At 53.7% G+C, this 18,729-nt stretch overlaps 4 protein-coding genes and 1 long non-coding RNA gene across 9 annotated transcripts in view; 2 read left to right on the top strand and 3 right to left on the bottom strand.

Annotated features, from left to right (window-relative positions):
• Positions 1-800, bottom strand: part of PELP1 (proline, glutamate and leucine rich protein 1) — a 64,728-nt gene extending 63,928 nt beyond the window's left edge. The window contains exons 1-2 of one of the 2 annotated variants that reach the window (XM_084985852.1): positions 755-800; positions 10-270 (exon numbers count right to left, since the gene is read on the bottom strand). The gene's annotated coding sequence lies outside the window, so the exon portion shown is untranslated. Of the gene's footprint in view, positions 1-9 lie in introns of both variants that reach the window. The other variant, XM_084985850.1, reaches the window with a different exon arrangement.
• On the top strand, positions 173-1,841 carry MED11 (mediator complex subunit 11). Of its 2 annotated transcripts, none has more exons than NM_001244823.1 (3): positions 173-316; positions 502-632; positions 1,316-1,838. In NM_001244823.1, the coding sequence occupies exons 1-3, from the start codon at positions 232-234 to the stop codon at positions 1,451-1,453; spliced, it is 354 nt and encodes a 117-aa protein (NP_001231752.1). In that variant the 5' UTR covers positions 173-231; the 3' UTR covers positions 1,454-1,838. The 2 variants fall into 2 exon arrangements, with proteins under 2 accessions (NP_001231752.1, XP_084838824.1); XM_084982698.1 differs by having other exon boundaries at positions 178-343; positions 1,316-1,841.
• Positions 1,017-6,783, bottom strand: CXCL16 (C-X-C motif chemokine ligand 16). 2 transcript variants are annotated; one of them, NM_001444530.1, is given in 6 exon segments: positions 1,017-2,417; positions 3,009-3,428; positions 5,305-5,387; positions 5,672-5,810; positions 6,110-6,386; positions 6,680-6,783. In NM_001444530.1, coding segments are annotated over 5 exon segments (753 nt in total). In that variant the 5' UTR covers positions 6,174-6,386; positions 6,680-6,783; the 3' UTR covers positions 1,017-2,370.
• Positions 6,773-12,957, top strand: ZMYND15 (zinc finger MYND-type containing 15). The gene is made up of 14 exons (XM_084985892.1): positions 6,773-6,902; positions 7,355-7,952; positions 8,372-8,606; positions 8,694-8,849; positions 9,563-9,723; positions 10,262-10,414; positions 10,723-10,803; positions 10,950-11,066; positions 11,190-11,278; positions 11,367-11,465; positions 11,617-11,770; positions 11,856-11,914; positions 12,149-12,309; positions 12,660-12,957. The coding sequence occupies exons 2-14, from the start codon at positions 7,385-7,387 to the stop codon at positions 12,829-12,831; spliced, it is 2,205 nt and encodes a 734-aa protein (XP_084842018.1). The 5' UTR covers positions 6,773-6,902; positions 7,355-7,384; the 3' UTR covers positions 12,832-12,957.
• LOC106505509 (uncharacterized) lies at positions 7,470-18,524 on the bottom strand. 2 transcript variants are annotated; one of them, XR_014821787.1, is made up of 5 exons: positions 18,394-18,524; positions 13,073-13,183; positions 12,948-12,986; positions 11,566-11,671; positions 7,470-7,594 (listed from the first exon to the last, which is right to left on the bottom strand). It is a non-coding gene; the product is annotated as an uncharacterized LOC106505509 (long non-coding RNA). The 2 variants fall into 2 exon arrangements; XR_014821788.1 differs by lacking the exon at positions 7,470-7,594 and having other exon boundaries at positions 11,568-11,703.
• Between the last annotated feature and the right edge of the window lie 205 nt (positions 18,525-18,729).

Genomic DNA, 18,729 nt, shown 5'->3' with positions numbered 1-18,729 from the left:
GCCTCTTACCACAGGTGGTTAAGCGATGCGGGGGCAGACCTGACCACGCGCAGGAGCCCCTGGGAGTTGTAGTTCGCCAGAAGAACGGAGAAGGCCGAGACCGCGCTGAGCATCCTGGGAGCTGTAGTGTTAGCGAACGAGCACCTTCCGCGCAAGCGCAAACCGACAGCCACTTCCGGACACTTTTCCGTCGCATTTTGGAAAAGGAGAAAGTCCTGTCCCAGAGTGACAATGGCTACCTACAGCCTGGCGAACGAGCGGTTACGCGCCCTAGAAGACATCGAACGGGAAATTGGAGCCATTCTTCAGAATGCAGGTTCGAGATACGACGACCGGAGGGGGAGCGGGAGCGAGAACAACTGTGTGCACATGCGCCGACCGGAGACTGGGAGCCGGGTTGGGAGGGATCCTAAGTGCGCGCGGAGCGAGCAGGAGTAGGTGGGGCTGCCCCTGGGGCGGGGCTGTACTATCCCCGCCCTAGGTCTCTCTCCAATCCCACAGGTACCGTGATCTTAGAACTGTCCAAGGAAAAAACCAATGAGCGGCTACTAGACCGACAGGCAGCGGCCTTTACGGCGTCGGTGCAGCACGTGGAGGCGGAGCTGTCGGCTCAGATCCGCTATCTCACGCAGGTGTGTGTGTGGTGGGACGTGCTCCGTGGCCCTCCCTCCCCCCAGCTCTCTGTTTTAGCCTTTACCCTTCTGAGGTTCCCGGCCTAGCTTTGTCTTCGGAAATCAGGCAAGACCCGCCTTACCTAGCAGACCGGAAGACCTTGGCAGGGCCCCTCCCTTCCAGCGCCTGCCTTTTCCTCTAAAAGGAAAGGATTAAAGGCGGACCCTGCCTGCGTCACGGAGTTGCATCACTTGAGCCATTGGATGGAAAAGCCCTGGGAGGGGGCGAGTAAACCGTGTCAAAGCCACAGGATTTTCCCTTCGAAACTTGATCAAGGGTATGGGGTCCCAGATGGCTACCGCCTGAGCAGAGGAACAGGATTGAAAGAGTCTGACATCAATATAGCAGCACCCACTATTTACTAAACTTTTACAATGTGCCAAACACTCTGCATTATCGAGTCCTATAACTCTAACTACTTAACTATTTGACTTCCCCTAACTCTAGGGGAAGTAGTTATGGTCATCCCCATTTTACAAATGAGGCTAAGCGAAGTTCAGTGATGCCCCCCAGGTAATCCAGTTACCATATGGCATAGCAAATTCAAACTCTGGGAAAAAATGAGACCTGATGCACCTGATGCCTGATTGTGGAGATGGGAAAGAGAAGGGGTGCTTCATTGATCAATCTGAATGTCCTGTAGGTGGCCACAGGGCAGCCCCATGAGGGCTCCAGTTACTCTTCAAGGAAGGACTGTCAGATGGCCCTGAAGCGAGTGGACTATGCTCGTCTCAAGCTCAATGAGGTGGCCCGAACCTGTGAGCAGATGCTGGAAAACTAGGCTGGGCAGGTGAAAAGCTTGGAGGGAGAGCTCCACTTGCAACCCGACACAGAACCTGGAGGATGGAAGCAGGGCTGCCCTGAATATGCCCAGCTGGTCAGAGGCTAGGAGGACAAGGGGAGCAAAAGGTGGGAATGGAGAAACTTAAAGACCAAGCCCACCCACGGCTGTGCCTTCGCTGCTCCAGCAGGGTGCCCCTGCCGGGCACTTCACCAGGCGCTGACAAGCTCAGACAGGAGATGGAGAATCAGACACTGAACCCACTTCCTCATGTCCCTGCCCCAGGCTCCCCACAGACTTGGGCCAATGAAGACACATTCTTCTTCATTGGAAGAGACAAAAGGAGAACTAGGAGTTTTGATAATAAAAACAATAACATTAAAAACAAGGAGCTCGGACTCTCACTGGGGCATATACGGGTGATGAAAGAGGTTGAGGAAGTAAAACCAGGCTGTGTGGCAGCTGCTGAGGAGGGAGGGTGGGAGAGCCTCCCCTCACTGTGGGCTTGGGGGGAACACTGATGGGGTGCAAAGAGAGGCTTGAGACAAGGATGGGGGTGGAGTTGGGCGGCCATCAGTAAAGAAGCTGAAGCCAGGAATCATGGTAAGGGGGGCAAGGGTATAGGGCCAGGGTTTGCAGAAAGAAGAGGCAATAATTATAAAAATAAGTTCTAGTCATTAAAAAATATATAGAATTAGTATAAGATCTCCTGTATAAAAGGCAATTTTTACATTATAGCACAAAACACCAAACACACAGAGGAAAGATCTAAGAGAGGGCAGTGGCTGTTATTTGTGTATTGAATACTGACAGATACGTAGAGTGTCCCAACCATGTACCAGTGATTGTTCTAATGTAGTAAATGCACTTGATAGTAACTAAATCACATTATACCCTCACAAGCTTTCATCCTTAGCTCAGGTGTTGATATTTGATGCCACAGGAACATAATGAAGCTGAGGATCTAAAACAGAGAAAGAAATGGAGAGATGAGCTCTGAGAAGTTGGAGGGGCAGGGGAGGGAGCGGAGGTGATAGCTGAACTGGGCAATCAGATTCCAAAACATTAACTATATGACCAGGTACACAGTAGGTGCTCAGTAAAGACTTATGAGTTGAATAAATGGCTCCTCCACTCCTCCACAGCTTCATCTCCCACTAGGCTGCCCCAGCTGCCATCTGTTTTTTTTTTTTTTGGTTGGTTGGGTTTTTTTGGCCACAGTCGCAGCATGCAGAAGTTCCCAGGCCAGGAACTGAACCCACGCCATGGTGGTAACAACGCCAAATCCTTTAACTGCTAGGCCACCAAGGAGCACCCCCAGCTGCCCTCCTGATGTTGCTCTAAGCACAGCCTGGCTCTGAAGGCCAAGCACTGGTCCCTGAGGCTATGGTGGCTTCCCTCCCTCCCCATCCGCGGTCTGGCTGACTCTTCCCTCCCTGGCCTTTCATCCACGGTGCAGACACCCTCCATGTTTGTCTGCCTGGAGCTACCAAGGACAGGATCCTTGCCAGGAGGGCTCTGGGTCCCTGGAGGAGGGATGAGAGGCCCAGTTTACCTGGAGGGTACTGACGTGACTGCTCCTGCCTCTTCTTGCACATCACGTAAAGTAGGACTCCGGTGAGAAGGAAAATGATGACCAAGAGGGACAGCACTGGCACCAGGGCTGATGTTCCCGCTGTAGCACCCACATTTTTTCCTAGCTGCTCCTGGTTCTCCCTGGCCTCAGACTTAGCCCCCAGACTGTGGCCCACAGTGGATGTGTCGGTTTCACTGGTGGGGATGAGCTTTTTGGCCAAGGATGGCATGCCTTCTGGAAGCGTGGGCTTCTGGGTCGGCTGCAGGGTAGATGGCAGATTCGTCTGGGCAGGGGTGCTACTGTCTGGAGGTGCCCTTTCTGGGAGTTCAGGAACCCGGGTGTTCTGAGGAGCTAAATGCTGCTGGTGGGCCACCGTTCTGGCATGAGCACGTCCACATTCTGTAGAGGCAAGAAGCAAGGAATCAAGACGATGAGGAGACAAGGTGTAGAAGTAGGTAGGAGGGAGGGGAGCGGGTCAAGGGGACCATCAAGGGAACAGGTAAAGGCCAGAAAAGGAAGGCAGGGGCAGAGGGAGAACAGGGAGAAGGAAGTAAGCAAACCACAATGTGGAACCACTGGGGCGAGTGTGCATTCTGAACCGGGAAGTCAGGAGATCTGAGCTGGAACCCAGGCTCTGCTACAAGGTAGCTGTGGCTCTGCCCCTTGTCTCTGAACCTGTCTGGGATTCATTTCTTTCAGCTGTAAAGTAAGGATCATTTTAGTACCAAGGGCCAGAGTAGCCAGGAAGAGTAAAGGAAATAATGAGTCTACACAGCCAAAAGGCAGTATGGGGACCACCAACACTACAGAAGACAGCTTTAGCTGGGACCTGGAAGTACCTTTTGTGTTTTTTTTTGTTTTGTTTTGTTTTGTTTTGGTCTTTTTAGGGCCACACCATGGCACATGGAGGTTCGCAGGCTAGGGGTCAAATCAGAGCTGCAGCTGACAGCCTACACCACAGCCACAGCAACACCCGATCCAAGCCTCATCTATGATCTACACCGCAGCTCACAGCAATGCCAAATCCTTAACCCCCTGAGCGAGGCCAAGGATCAGTTCTGCCTCCTCATGGATACTAGTCCGGTTCGTTACCACTGAGCCACAATGGGAACTCCATGGAAGGACATGTTGTGTTTTACTGCTTGTGTATTTATTTTAGGAGAAAAATACAACCAACATATGAAATTTGTGACTTCACAAATGCTTTTGCTTAGGACAAGCTGACATTAAGTTTTTCAAAAGTGGCTGTGCAGGAGTTCTCCTGTAGCACGGCAGATTAAGGATCTGGCATTGTCACTGCTGTGGCTCAGGCTGCTGTTGTGGCATGGGTTTGATCCCTGGCTTCAGAACTTCTATGTGTCATGGGCACAGCCAAAAAAAAAAAAAAAAAAAAAGTGGCTGTGTACACCTAAGATTTACTCATTTCATTGCAATTTTTACCTCAAAAGAAAAAAAAAGGAGCAACAAAATATAAAACACTCTTAATAATATACATGACAAAATGTCACAGAATAAAGTGTAGTCAAGCCTGCAACTTGCTTGGTAATGCCCAAAATATAGTAGCTGGACTGATGAGGGATGGAGGGGGACAGACAGATGGGTGTGCAATAAAGCAAATAGAGTTAAAATGCCATGAACTTAAATGCCATAAAATATATTTGCTTTGGAGTTGCCACTGTAGCTCAGTGGTAACGAACTCAACTAGTATACATGAGGACTCGTTCGATCCTGGCCCTCTCAGTGGGTTAAGATTCGGGCATTGCGGGAGTTCCCGTCGTGGCACAGTGGTTAACGAATCTGACTAGGAACATCCCTGCCCTTGCTCAGTGGGTTAACGATCCGGCGTTACCGTGAGCTGTGGTGTAGGTTGCAGACACGGCTCGGATCCAGCATTGCTGTGGCTCTGGCGTAGGCCAGTGGCTACAGCTCCGATTCGACCCCTAGCCTGGGAACCTCCATATGCCGTGGGAGCGGCCCAAAGAAATAGCAAAAAGACAAAAAGACAAAAAAAAAAAAAAAAAAAAAAGATTCGGGCATTGCGGTGGCTGTGGTGTAGGCTGGCAGCTGTAGCTCCCATTCCACCCCTAGCCTGGGAACCTCCATATCCCGCGAGTGCGGCCCTAAAAAGCAAAAAAAAAAAAGAAGAAGAAGAAGAAGAAGAAGCAAGTACACAGAATAGGAATGTGAGGTGACTAAGGGCTGAGGCAAAAAAAAAAAAAAAAAAAAAAAAGTGCATTCCAGCTTGCTGACCCCTGGTGGAGGGCAGGGGACTCACCTCCGCGATCAAAGCAGCCCATCAGTTTCAGCACCCACTGGTCACTGCTGCCTCCACATACACTCCCACGGGGTAGCTGGAACCTGCGAGGAAGGACTCAGTCTCAGCGGTCTCCCCTCTCCACCTCCTACCCCTTTCCCAGCTCTTTCCTCGTTCCAAAGAAGTGAGGTCATTGCCAAGATTCGGCAGTTTCTGCTGGGACTCGGACATTCCAGGTGGGAATTCAGGGAAACGAAGGTGTGGAGAATTAGGGCAAAGATAACCCCGAGAGAGGGCCAGAGCTCCTCCCAGAAGGAGTTCGAGTTTGACCACAGAGGGTCCTGGAGACCCCGGGAGGCACTGCCCTTCCCGCCGGGGGTGAGATTACCTGACGTAGGAAGTACAGTGTTGATAGTGGTTCAGGTATTTCCGGAGATGTCTCATGTCGTGATCGGTCGGAGGGGAGTGGGAAGAAATCCTTCTATTGCAAGGACAACTTCCAGCCATGCTGCCTTCGTTGCCATTGCCTGAGTGGGAACGAGGCGGTCAGCACAGGTTGGACTCAGCCTCCAACCCAGAGCCCCAGTGCAGCCTCTCGCCTAGACCTCAGGATCTGCCCCCAGGTTCAACCCACACACCACACTCCGCAAGTACGTCCGCAATCACACCTGGACCCAGGTGTTCCCCAGCCTGTTCCCCAACCCCAAGCAGCTGGTCCTTGGGGACCCTGGCTCCCCGCTTCTTCAACCCAACCCCGTGGACCCAGTGCTCCCCACCCCTTTCCCGGGATTTGGGGATCTGGGCACCAGCCGGGGCCTCCCCGAACCTGGTGGAGTCAGCCACGCTAGAAAGAGTGCGAGCAAGAAGAACCAGAGTTCCCAGAGCGGCATCTTCTCCCGGCGGCCTCGCCCGGGCTGACACCCAGACGAGCTCGGGAGCCTGGCGTCCAGCTGCTTTCTCAGGAGCTTTCGTTTCCTTCTCCCGCTCCGCCTGACCATCGGCGAAGGCGGCGCGCGAAACGGCCGCGCCTCCCTCCCGGCGCCCTCACCGGCGCCCCCGGGGCCTCGAACGGACAGTACCGTCGAAGTCGCGTGATCGCCAGCCTGGGCGGCGGGGAAACTCCGGGAGGCGGAGCTCGTCCGCCCGCGCCCCCGCGCCCCCGCGCCCCCGCGCCCCCGCGCCCCCGCGCCCCCGCGCCCCCGCGCCCCCGCGCCCCCGCGCCCCCGCGCCCCCGCGCCCAGCCCAGTCTCGTCGAGGGGCAGCCAGGAATGCACGAAGGCGAAAGAAAGCGAAAGAAAAGCCCAGGCTGCCCGGCCAGTGCCCGCTGGGCTGATCCGGTTCGGTCCCGGAATGCCAGCCCCGCCAGCCCGCCCTCCCCGCGATGAGAGGCTCTCACTTTCCCAGCCCGGGTCTGGGTGCGCCGGGATCCAATCACACCGCCGGCGTGATGGCAGCAGGCCAGTCCGCGCGCCCAGTCCCTTAAGACACATTGGGGGCGGCCTCCGAGCCGCGAGGGTGCAGGGGGCGTGGCCACCCGAGGACTGGGCTGGGGGCTCGGGCGCCCTGACGTCACGCCCCAACCCGAGGTATTTACCTTCGAAAAGAGGTGGCGGCTGCAGGTACCGGAGTAGTGGAGCGGCCGGGAGGGGCTACGTGTACCGGGGCGCACCGCCAAACCGCTCCAAGTCGAAGGGAAGCCCGGGCTCCTGCTCCCTCCTCCCAAACCCATCGACGGATCCAAAATTCTTCCCTCACCAAAGCCTTTGCCATAGGATTGGCCTTCCCTTCCCTCTAGCCTCATCTCAAACCCTACCTTTGAGGATTTGAGCCTCAAATACCATCTCCCTCCTGACGACTCAGCCTTAACCCTCATCACCCGCTTTCACGTCTGGCCCCCATTTTCATCCTGAACTCCCATCCTCAGCCCTGAAAACTCCATTCTCCATCCCAACACTCACCCACAGATTCCACCGCAAGGGACCCTTAAACCCACACCCTCCCCCCTGTTGAGACCCAGCCCCAAACTCTCCCCCATACCTCTCCCTCACCATATATCCATTCCTCTGCTCAGCCTGGGCCCAGGTCCTGTGCCCCTGAAGACATGGAGTTTGTGTCTGGATACCGTGATGAGTTCCTTGATTTCGCTGCCCTTCTCTTTGGCTGGTTCCACAAGTTCATGGCGGAGCGTGGGGCTGTGGGGACCAGCCCTGAGGGCCGCTGGCAGCAGCTGGAGGCTCAGATCAGAAGGCTGCCCCAGGACCCTGCCCTTTGGGTGCTCCACGTCTTACCCAACCGCAGTGTGGGCATCAGCCTGGGGCAAGGGGCAGAGCCAGGCCCAGGATCAGGCTTGGGGGCTGCCCGGCTCCTGGGAGACGAGCCCCCACTCCACCTGCGAGACCTAAGCCCCTATGTCAGTTTTGTCAGCCTGGAGGAAGGGGAGGAAGGGGAGGAGGAGGAGGAAGAGAACGGAGAGGAGGAGGGTGCAGGTACCAAGAAGGTAGAAACAGAGGAGGCTGGGGAGGCAGCCCCTCCCAGCAGGCAGTCCCCGCAGGAAGCACACCCTCCAGGGGAGCCGGAGGAGGCCAAGCAGGAGGCAGGAGGTGGCGAGGACGGCTGCCAAGAGGACAGGGCAAAGGACGAACCTGAGAGGAGGAAGGGACGGAGAAGTGGTAAGACCCCAGGGGTGGCCCTACCCTGCTCCCTGCCCAGGCCTACCCCCCTTCTGAGCCCTCCTGTGCCCCTCAGAATCCAGCTAGGAGTCACCAACGGGTGGCCCTCAGGCCAGTCTGGCCTGAAAAGGTGTTTCCATTGATCCACAATGATTTTTTGTCTTTTAATTTGGGCTACTATGTAAACATCAAAAGAAAAAAAAGCTGCAGAAGTTTATCTATAGTTAGTTACACAGTCTCGAGACAAATTTAAGGTTCCATCAGCAGGACCACGATTCCCCGGCAGCAAATGCTGGTGCTGCGCAGCATCTGTCCCCTTCCGATGAAGCATGCCCTCTCCTCCTAGTCCCCTCCCTCAGGGTGCCTGGCCCTGACAGTCTCTGCTGCCACCCGCCCCTGGCTTTTCCCTTCTTCCCCAGAGGCTGCCCCCCTGCACCTTTCCTGCCTCCTACTGGTGACAGATGAACACGGCACCATCTTAGGCATTGACCTGCTAATGGATGGAGCCCAGGGGACTGCAGGCAGGGGCTCAGGGACTGAGAACCTGGCTCCTCGGGCCTATGCTCTCCTCTGCCACAGCATGGCCTGTCCCATGGGCTCTGGAGACCCCCGAAGGCCCCGACAGCTTACCGTGGGAGATGCCCGGCTGCATCGGTACAGATATCTGGTGGAGGGTGGGGAGGGCCTAGGGGCCCGGGCTCCTAAGCTCCCCTGCCTGACTCCATCTCCACTCCCCATCAGAGAGCTGGAGAATCTGGTCCCCAGACTGGGAGTGAAGTTAGCCAAGACCCCAATGAGGACATGGGGTCCCCGGCCAGGCTTCACCTTTGCCTCCCTTCGGGCTCGGACCTGCCACGTTTGTCACAGGCACAGCTTTGAAGTGAAGCTGACACCCTGGTGAGGGGCCTGCAAAGATGGAGTGAGAGGGGAGTTCCCGTTGTGGCACAGGGGTTAACTAATCCGACTAGGAACCATGAGGTTGCGGGTTCCATCCCTGGCCTTGCTCAGTGGGTTAAGGATCTGGTGTTGCTGTGAGCTGTGGTGTAGGCTGCAGACACGGCTCGGCTCCCGCGTTGCTGTGGCTCTGGCGTAGGCCGGTGGCTACGGCTCCGATTCGACCCTGGAAATCTCCATATGCCGCGGAAGCAGCCCTAGAAAAGGCAAAAAGACAAAAAAAAAAAAAAAAGATGGAGTGAGTGGGAGGAAGACCCCAACAGTCAGGCAAACAGAGAGGAAGCAGGCTGCTGGTGGGTGACCCTGAGGAAGACAGAGCTAGGGACAGGGAAGCACAGTGATGAAAAAAAAAAAAAACACCCCAGGGAGTTCCCGCTGTGGTGCAAGGGGTTCGGGGGCGTCCCTGAAGCGCTGAGGCGCAGGTTCCATTCCCAGCTCGGCACAGTGGGTTAAGGATCCAGCATTGCTACAGCTGGCTGGGGAGCTCCATATGCTGCAGGATGGCCAACAAAGAAACAAACAAAAACCCAAGCTATTATAGGCGCAGAGAGTATGAACAGACTGAGTGACATACAGACAGCTGCAGGACAGATGGATGGCAGACAGGGGACCTGCTAGGACTAATATTGGGTGTCCACTGCCCCCTGTGACCCCAGCCCCCAGTGTGGTGCTGTCTTATACTGTGGAGAGGCTTGTCTCCGGGCGGATTGGAAGCGATGCCCAGATGATGTGAGCCATCAATTTTGGTGCCCAAGGCTTGCAGCCTTCATGGAGCGGGCTGGAGAACTGGCAGCTCTACCTTTTACCTACACTGCAGGTACCATAAGGAGGTCAGAATGGGCGGGGGGAAGTGGGACCAGGTCTTTGGACCTGGGGCCTTGGGTTTGAAAGCTAGGCTTGAAGGCCAAGTGCCGGGGGGCTGGAGTATAGATCCCAGCTAGGCACTGGTTATTTGGGGCTGGGGGCTAGACACCTGGGGCTAGAGACAGCAACTCTGGAGCTGAAGCCCGAGTGCCCATGGTCCCTGAGAAAGCTTCGGGAATTCAGGAGTGGGGATTCAAATACTTGTTTCCCTGCTCTACCACTAACTGATGACTTTAAATCCCTTAATGGCTTAGAACCTCAGTTTCCTCATCTGTAAAATGGGGAGATGTTAAACAAATGTTAAAATCCATGGAATTGTTTTAAGGATTCTGTGGGCTCCATGCCTGCTACACTGGAGATACTCAGAAATGTTAGTTCTCTTCCTGCCCAGAACCAGGCTCAGACCTAGGGTCCTGGGGAGCAACTGGGGAGAGTTCAAGTCTGGAATCCTGGCCACTGTGCTCTCATCCCTTCCCCACGTCCTTCTCCAGAGGTGACCAGTGAAACCTTTAACAAGGAGGCCTTCCTGGCCTCCCGGGGCCTCACTCGTGGCTACTGGACCCAACTCAGCATGCTGATTCTAGGCCCTGGCACCCCCAGGCAGCCCCGTGGCACCACGCCATCCCTCAGCCTTCTTCTCAGCGGTGCGTGGGGCCCCTCCGTCTACAGGGAAGGATGGGAGCCCACAAAGGTGTCGGGGGCCTAGAAAACCCCGCCGCAGACACACCCAACTCCACCCACCGTCAGCACTGGGCACTTTGGGCCTTTCCCCAACCCTCAAAAAAGTCACCCTGGCCCACTGCATGCAGAAGCCCCATCCCGAGGCAGCTTCCCATTCCTCCTGCTGCCAATCCAGGCCCTCTGGCTCTCAGGGAACACAGTTCCTTTGGAAGAAGGAGAGGCCGAGTGGGGAGCTCCCTGAGGCCAGGCTCATCTTCTTTAATTCTCTCAGGAGATCCCTACCAGCTTCTGCAGGGGGATGGGCCTGCCCTGATGCCTCCTGTGCCCCTAGATCCACCCAGGAGCCTCTTTGGTGAGCTGGAGGGGCCCTGAGGGAGCCAGGGATAGGGACAGGGACTGGAAGGCCAGCCATCTGGGTGGCTGAGGAAATAGACTATTGGACTGGAAGGGTTGGGGATCAAGCCTGGGACCAGGTCCCTGGTAACAGACTCTCCCCAGGCTCATGGCAGGCTTACTACACATGGCGGGGCCTCGGCTTGGACTCCCCCATGGCTGTGCTTCTCACCTACCCGCTGACTGTGTACTACGTCATCACCCACTTGGTGCCCCAGTCCTGTAAGGAGGGGGGGCAGGGGGAGCCGTGCAGGCCGTGGGGGGAGGGGGCAGGGAGTTGGTAGGGGTCGGTGGGGGTGGGGTGGGAGGGAGACCACATTCTTAGATGGTGAGCTTATCACCCAGTCCCTGAGCTCAACATCCAGAACAAACAGTCACTGAAAATCCATGTGGTGGAGGCCGGGAAGGAGTTTGACCTTGTCATGGTATTTTGGGTAAGTCCCTCCAGGCCTGAAGGTTGGGCATGTGGGGTGTGGAGGTGGGTGCAGGCTGGGACCCAAATCTGTCCTCTCTGTCCCTCAGGAGCTCTTGGTCTTGCTCCCCCACGTGGCTCTGGAGCTGCAGTTTGTGGGTGACGGCCTGCCCCCCGAGAGTGACCAGCAGCATTTTACCCTGCAGAGGGTGAGGGCGGAGGGGGGCCCTGCTCTTCAGCCCTGACGCTCCTGCTGCCCTCTGACCCGGCCCTGGCCTTCCGATCCCTGCCTCCTCTCCCCCATCTTACCTGATGCACCCTCACTTCCACTGGCTTCTGCACCCACTTCTAACTCCCCAGGATGGCCCCGAAGGATCTGTCCGTCCCAGTTCCGGGGTATCAGCACGGCTCAGCTCTGGGATGAGGGAGAAGGGCGGCCGCAGGGACCTGCAGATCAAGGTGTCTTCGCGGCCCTACCACCTGCTGCAGGGGCCCAAACCCGACTTGGTTATCGGTAAGAGCCTGGGGCCGGAGGGTGGGGAAGATGGGAGAAGGGGGCCATGGGAGCCAGCTTCTCCCTGCTCCCCCTCTGTCCGCAGGATTTAACTCCGGCTTTGGTCTAAAGGACACTTGGCTGAGCTCGCTGCCCCGGTTGCAGGTGGGGGATGGGACCAAAGTCTCTTCTAAAAAAGTCTCTTCTTCCCCATCATCCGCTCCACAGACCTGGGGCGAGCCCATGGGTCCTCCTGCCCCTCTACGTATCTGCCTCGTGCCTCTCCCAGTCTGTCTGGGTCCGCAGTTGTCAACCCGGGCTGCCGTCCTTGGTGCTTGGGAGATTTGAGGGGGTGGGGGCCTTTCCGAGAGTGTGAGGCCTCGCCCCCCCGCCCCCCAGTCCCTCCGAGTGCCGGCCTTCTTCACCGAGAGCAGCGAGTACGGCTGTGTGATGGACGACCAGACCATGGCGGTGGCTACAGGCGGGGGTACCAGCCCTCCGCAGCCCAACCCTTTCCGTTCTCCCTTTCGCCTCAGAGCAGCCGACAACTGCATGCCCTGGTGAGACCTTCTCACTCCCTGGCTGTGCGTCTTAAAAGGCCCCCCTCTGCCTGGTTGTGCTGGGACCCTCCAGGCTCCAGCCCCACCCCTGTGCCTTCTCGGCTCGCACTCCCAGCCAGCGCACTGGCGGGCCTCGACAACGCCCCTACACCTCTCTTTAGAGCCGGCTCACACAATCTCTCCTCGCCCACCCGTTTAAAAGGGCCCTGCCACCCACCCTCGGGCGGGTGGAGCCCGCAGTCTCGCCCCACCGCCTCTGGAACTCCCAGGGGGCCACGCCCCCCGCCCCTCGGGAAACCCCGCCCATGGCCCCGCCCCTGAAGGCGCCACGCCCCCCCGCCCCCCGCCAGGTACTGCAACGCCTTCATCTTCCACCTGGTCTACAAGCCTCCGCAGGGCGGCGGCACCCGCTCGGCGCCGGTACCGGCGCCCCCCGCCCCGACTCCGGCTGCTCCTCCCGCCCCCGCCCGAAGGCGCCGGGGAGAAAAGAAACCTGGGCGGGGGTCCCGCCGGCGGCGGTGAGGGCTGAGAGGTAGCAGTGCACCGCCTCCCCCTACACGCCTCAGAGAGGAACACGAAACATGCGAGACCGAGGGGGGAGGCCGGTTGGCGGAACACGAAAAGGTGAATAAAATTACCTGTTTGAAACCATCGAGTCAAACGCTCATAATTAGGTCCTTAAAAGGGGAGAGGAGAAGCGAATTGAAGACTGACGTTTTCCTCCAGCTTTTTTCAGTTCCTTGATGGCGGTGCCCTCTCTTACTGGGTATTCTGCTCCTCCTTGGTAATCTTAAACGTCTTCTAATGCGGGTGTTGATAAGTCATTTTCCCAACCAGTAACCCCTCAGGGACTAGATCCAAGGCAAAGAAAGACCTAGAAATAGAAAGTGGCTTCTCAGTGGCCTGGGACTCCCGGGAGGCATATAACCTCCTAGGAGCAGAGGCAAGCCTCAGTTTATTTTATTTTATTATTATTTTTTTTTAAGGGTTGCTCTCATGGTATATGGAGGTTCCCAGGCTAGAGGTCAAATTGGAACTGTAGCTGCCAGCCTATGCCACAGCTCACGGCAACGCCGGATCCTCAACCTACTGAGCGAGGTCAGGAATCGAACCCACAACCTCATGGTTCCTAGTCGGATTCGTTTCCACTGCGCCACAATGGGAACTCCAAGCCTCGGTTTAGATTCAGTGACAGACCCCAGACACTCAGCTTTCCAAGTTAGAAACCCTTGACCCCACCTTCTCCAGTTCTTCAGTTTGCATAAAGAACCAACGCCGGCTGAGTCAGATGCTGCTGGTCACTGAGACCCCATCAGTCTATGCCCAGTCCCATCGCAAACTCCACTATATCTTGTCTCACATCAGCCAGAGTATCCCTTCTAAAACAGACATTCAAGATATCACTCCCTGGGAGTTCCGTTGTGGCTCAGTGGTAATGAACCGGAGTATCCATGAGGCTGGGGGTTCGATCCCTGGCCTTGCTCAGTGGGTTAAGGATCCGGCGTTGCTGTGAGCTGTAGGTCTGTAGGTCACAGACGTGGCTCGGATCCCGCACTGCTGTGGTGTAGGCCGGCGGCTACAGCTCCGATTGGATCCCTAGCCTGGGAACCTCCATATGCCATGGGTGCTGCCCTAAAAAAAAAAAAAAAAAAAAAAAAAAAAAAAAAAAATCCCCATAACCGTGGGCTGGGCATAATGACTCTTGGGGGTTTTTTGTTACTGAAACTGGGAATATAATTATGAAGGAGTTGCTTCATTTTTTTTTTTTTCCCTCTTTTTCAGTCGCACCTTTGGCATGTAGAAGTTCCCAGGCCAGGCTTTGACCTATGCCACCACTGTTGCAACACAGGATCCTTAACCCACCGTGCCAGGGATGGAGCCTGAGCCAAAGCTCAGACAGCCCTGGATGTGTGACCCGCTGAGCCACAGGAGGAACTCCCGAGTTGCTTCATCTGGTATATTGGTATCATCAGCTTCCTGAACAAACTTTACTAAAATGGATTGTGAGAGTAACTAATTTAGGGGCAGTAGCTTTGGTAGTAAATGCTGCAGGGTGGAAGAACATGTTTGGCTTGATACAGGAGCCACAGCTCCCTATTAAACAGTCACAGATGGCTGTAAGACATCCCCAACACCCAGGCTATTCCAGGGGCCCACTAAGAGTCACCTCATTAGCATAAGGGGCTTCTTAGGAATAACAAAAGGCTCTCCTCTCACCTCCCTCACTCAGGAAATTCCAGGTGAGTTTTGAGTGTGTGTGTGTGTGCATGTTTGCTTTTTTTCTTTCTTTTTTTTTAGGGCCACACCCACGGCATATGGAGGTTCCCAGGCTAGGGGTCAAATTCGAGCCATAGCTGCCCACCTACGCCACAGCCACGCCAGATCCTTAACCCACTGAGCAAGGCCAGGGATCAAACCTGAAACCTCATGGTTCCTAGTCGGATTCGTTTCCGCTGCGCCTGGAGGGAATTCCTGGTTTTCTTTTTAATAAGCTTTTGAACTAGGAACCTGAGATAAAGACCAAATATATATTTCTTATTATATCACATTATCACACCCCCCAGCATTTTTCCAGTATTTTTTTTAGTTTTGGTGGTGGCCGGGCCTGCAGCGTGCAGAACTTCCCAGGCCAGGGATAGCACCCATCCACAGCAGTGACAACCCCAGATCCTTCATCCGTTGAGCCACCAGGGAACCCTACAGAGTGTTTTAAAGCACACCCCAGATATCAGTTATCTCACGTACATGCAACTATAACTATTAAGGGCTTTAAAAAAAAATAAACCATGCCATTATCATACCCAATAACATTAACCATTATTCTTTAATATCACAAAACCCAGTTCATATTCAGATTTATTCAATGATCTCACAAATGGCTTCTACTATTGGTTTGTTACAATCAAGAAATAAATAAGATCCACAAATGGCTTTTGATTTTTATGTCTCGAGGTTTTTGGTTTTTTGTTTTTTGTTTTTTCCTTACAACAGACCTCCTTCCCTTTTTATTTTCATGCCACTGATTCAATGAGAAACTAAGTCATTTGTCCTGTAGAATGTTCCTCATTCTGGATCTGGCTGATTACATCTTCGGGGTGTTTTTAAAATCTCTTCATCTATATTCCTTAGTTCCTGTAAACTGGCAGTTAGCTCTAGATGACAAGGCTCTTATGGTGGCCCCTGCCAACCTCCACTGGCTGATCTCATGCTGCTTCCCGCCCCCTCTCTATCCTCCTAGCCGGAAGCTCTAAATGAAGGCACCAAACTCAGTGTGGAAATTCCCCGTTTTCTTGCACAACTAATTCCTTCTCAGCCTAAAGGTCATTTCTTAGGGAGAGAGGCCTTCTTTGACCCCAAATAAGGGTGGACACCTATGGTTCAGCCCTGTTAGTGCCTTGTCTGTCCCCTACAGCCATAAAAGGGCAGCCTAGGTCCTTCAAAAACTGAGGGGAAATAGAACTTTTCACCACTTCCTTGGCCAGAAAATAACCTCTCCCTAACTTCCTGCCATTTCCTACATAAAAGTATGAAGGCATATTGTTATCTCCAAGTGATAGGATTATTCAGGATTTGTTTATTCATTTAGTTTAGCTGTCCTGCACATTTTTTTTCAGTGACCACTCAGAACTTTTGTAATAAAAATGTTTAACTTCCAAATTGCCCACTTTAATAGTTCACTTACTAAATATTGATGGGGAGTTCCCGTCGTGGCTCAGCGGGAATGAATCCAACTAGTATCCACAAAGACACAGGTCGGGTTCGATCCCTGGCCTTGCTCAGTGGGTTAAGGATCTGGCATTGCTGAAAGCTGTGTGTAGGTCAAAGACACAGCTTGGATCCCACGTTGCTGTGGCTGTGGTATAGGCTGGCCTCTGTAGCTCTGATTCAACTACTAACCTGGGAACTTCCATATGCCACGGGTGTGGCCCTAAAGAGACCAAAAAAAAAAAAAAAAAGTGTACTAATAGAGTCATAGAAAAAGGTTTGCTGTGGTCCAGAGGTTTTACCACTGCTGCCAAGGTTCAATCCCCAGTCTGGGAACTGAGATCCTATCCCACATCAAGCTGCTGCACGCTTGCACAAAAACAAAACAGAAGACATTATCAAGGAAGTTTCAATGACCCTTAACCTCAACACTCAGAGATAACACTGTCACGATTTTGCTGTGTTTATAGTTTCTTTCCTCAGAATGTACTTTTTTTTTTTCAAACTTTAGTCACACTGTACACCATGCTAACTAGCTTGCTTTTTTAATAAAACCTGTCATGAACAGCTTTTCATCTCACTAGACAGTCTCTTCTTATGGGTGGCTGTTGATTTGCTTACTTTATGATGTGACATGTTCTAGGGGGACATTTAGGCAGTTTCTAATTTTTTTTTTCTCTTTTTTGGCCACACCTGCAGCATATGGAAGTCCCTAGGTTAGAGGTTGAAACAGAGCTGCAGCTGCCAGCCTACATCGCAGCCACGACAATGAGAGATCCAGGCTGTGTCTGGAGCCACGTCTGTGACCTACCCGACAGGTCGTGGCAAAGCCAGATCTTTAGCTCACTGTGCAAGGCCAGGGATGGAACTGGCATCCTCAGGGATACCAGTAGGGTTCTTAACCCACCAGGGCACAACAGAAACCCCCTGCAGTTGGATTCTTTTCATTTTATTTTATTGTTTTGGTTTTTTAGGGCCTCACCCATGGCTCATGGAGGTTCCCAGGCTAGAGGTCAAATCAGAGCTACAGGCATCGGCCTAAGCCACAGCCACAGCAACACCAGATTTGAGCCACATCTGCGACCTCCACCACAGCTCACAGCAACACTGGATCCTTAACCCATTGAGCAAGGCCAGGGATAGAACCCGAAACCTCATGGTTCCTAGTCGGATTCGTTTTCTGCTGCACCATGATGGGAACTCCCTGCAGTTGGATTCTTAACCTGCTGCACCACAGCAGGAACTCTAGTAATTTTTATATTAGTCACATGTGCAAATAATGACATTGTGGATATATGAAGTTAAATATGTCTTTAAAATTTATTTTATATTTTAAATTTAAATATTATATATGTATGTGTATATATATATATATATTTTTTTTTAAAGACAAGGCTGGAGTTCCCATCGTGGTACAGTGGTTAACGAATCCGACTAGGAACAATGGGGTTGCGGGTTCAATCCCTAGCCTTGCTCAGTGGGTTAAGGAGCCGGCATTGCCGTGAGCTGTGGTGTAGGTCGAAGACACGGCTTGGATCCCGCGTTGCTGTGGCCCTGGCGTAGGCCGGTGGCTACAACTCCGATTCGACCCCTAGCCTGGGAACCTCCATATGCCGAAGGAGCAGCCCTAGAAATGCCAAAAAGACAAATAAATAAATAAATAAATGGCTAAATCCAGGCCTCTCACTTACTAGCTTCATGTTCTTCAACAAGTTATCCAACCTCAACACGTCTGTTTTCCCACCTGTAAAATGGGAATAGTAATAGGGTTGTCTTGAGGACGAAGGAAACAAGTGTGTCTAAAAGAGTCCTCAGCACAGTAAGTATTCAAAAGATGCTACATGCTTTTTTTTTTTTGTCTTTTTTTTTTTTTTTTTTTTTTTTTTTAGGGCCACATCCCTGGCACATGGAAGTTCCCAGCCTAGGGGATGAATCAGAGCTACAGCTGCCAACCTACCCCACAGCCACAGCAACGCCAGATCCTTAACCCACCGAGCCAGGCCAGAGCAAGGCCTGAGATCAAACCTGTGTCCCTATGGATACTAATCAGGTTCATTACCGCTGAGCCCCGATGGGGAACTCCCTGTTAATATTATTATTGCAAACTGCCTAAGGGACTAATCCCAAGACAAAGACTACTAACTTCCTACCTGTCACAAAAGAAATACTGTACCACAGATATCCTTTTATTTATCTGTTTGTTTATTTTGGCCGCACCCACAGCATGCGGAAGATCCAGGGCCAGAGATCAAACCCGCGTATATCCTCTTCCTGTGGAAATGCCGAGGTCCACCCTTGCCAAGACCCCCACGGTCACCTTATCCCCGCAGGACACCCGCACATGACTCTGTTCAGCCCCGCTTGGGTTCAGCCTCCTACCTCCTCCCTTCCCCAGCCCAGGTCCTCTCACTGGATCCTCTGGGACTTCAGGTCAACGAGATGCCCCAAATCATCCGTCTCTGCTCTCGGTTGTCCCTTCGCCTTCTTGCTCTCATGGAAACTCGGCCTCTGCAGCCTCTGCTCCCTTGCAGCCCTTCGAAGAGATAAGCTGCTTCTCCCACATTCCACAGACGCAGAGGCGCGGCAGTTTTTGCCTCCAAAAAATTTCTCCTCCCTTCAAAACCCCAACCTCTTTGAAGTACACGCCGACAGCCCATACTGGCCATTACCTCACCTTGTTGCAGTCAACTTCCGCATCCCCCAGCTTCACCAAGG

This window comes from Sus scrofa, chromosome 12 (genome assembly GCF_054392235.1).
Source record: "Sus scrofa isolate SSC_HxYL_T2T_F1_AM1 chromosome 12, Sscrofa_HxYL_maternal_Yorkshire_Landrace_v2.0, whole genome shotgun sequence".
Taxonomy (NCBI): domain Eukaryota; kingdom Metazoa; phylum Chordata; class Mammalia; order Artiodactyla; family Suidae; genus Sus; species Sus scrofa.
The sequence above is the reverse complement of the archived record's forward strand: the minus strand, read 5'-3'. Positions and strand labels throughout refer to the sequence as shown.

Bases quoted from the DNA above. Each gene is read 5' to 3' on its own strand.
- MED11 (XM_084982698.1), top strand. From the start codon at position 232: ATGGCTACCTACAGCCTGGCGAACGAGCGGTTACGCGCCCTAGAAGAC. The intron at 344-501 runs GCGGGAGCGAGA...CCAATCCCACAG, and splicing joins ATACGACGACCGGAGGGGGA to GTACCGTGATCTTAGAACTG. The intron at 633-1,315 runs GTGTGTGTGTGG...AATGTCCTGTAG, and splicing joins AGATCCGCTATCTCACGCAG to GTGGCCACAGGGCAGCCCCA.
- ZMYND15 (XM_084985892.1), top strand. From the start codon at position 7,385: ATGGAGTTTGTGTCTGGATACCGTGATGAGTTCCTTGATTTCGCTGCC. The intron at 8,850-9,562 runs GTGAGGGGCCTG...CTGTGACCCCAG, and splicing joins GAAGTGAAGCTGACACCCTG to CCCCCAGTGTGGTGCTGTCT. The intron at 11,067-11,189 runs GTAAGGAGGGGG...CTTATCACCCAG, and splicing joins CCACTTGGTGCCCCAGTCCT to TCCCTGAGCTCAACATCCAG.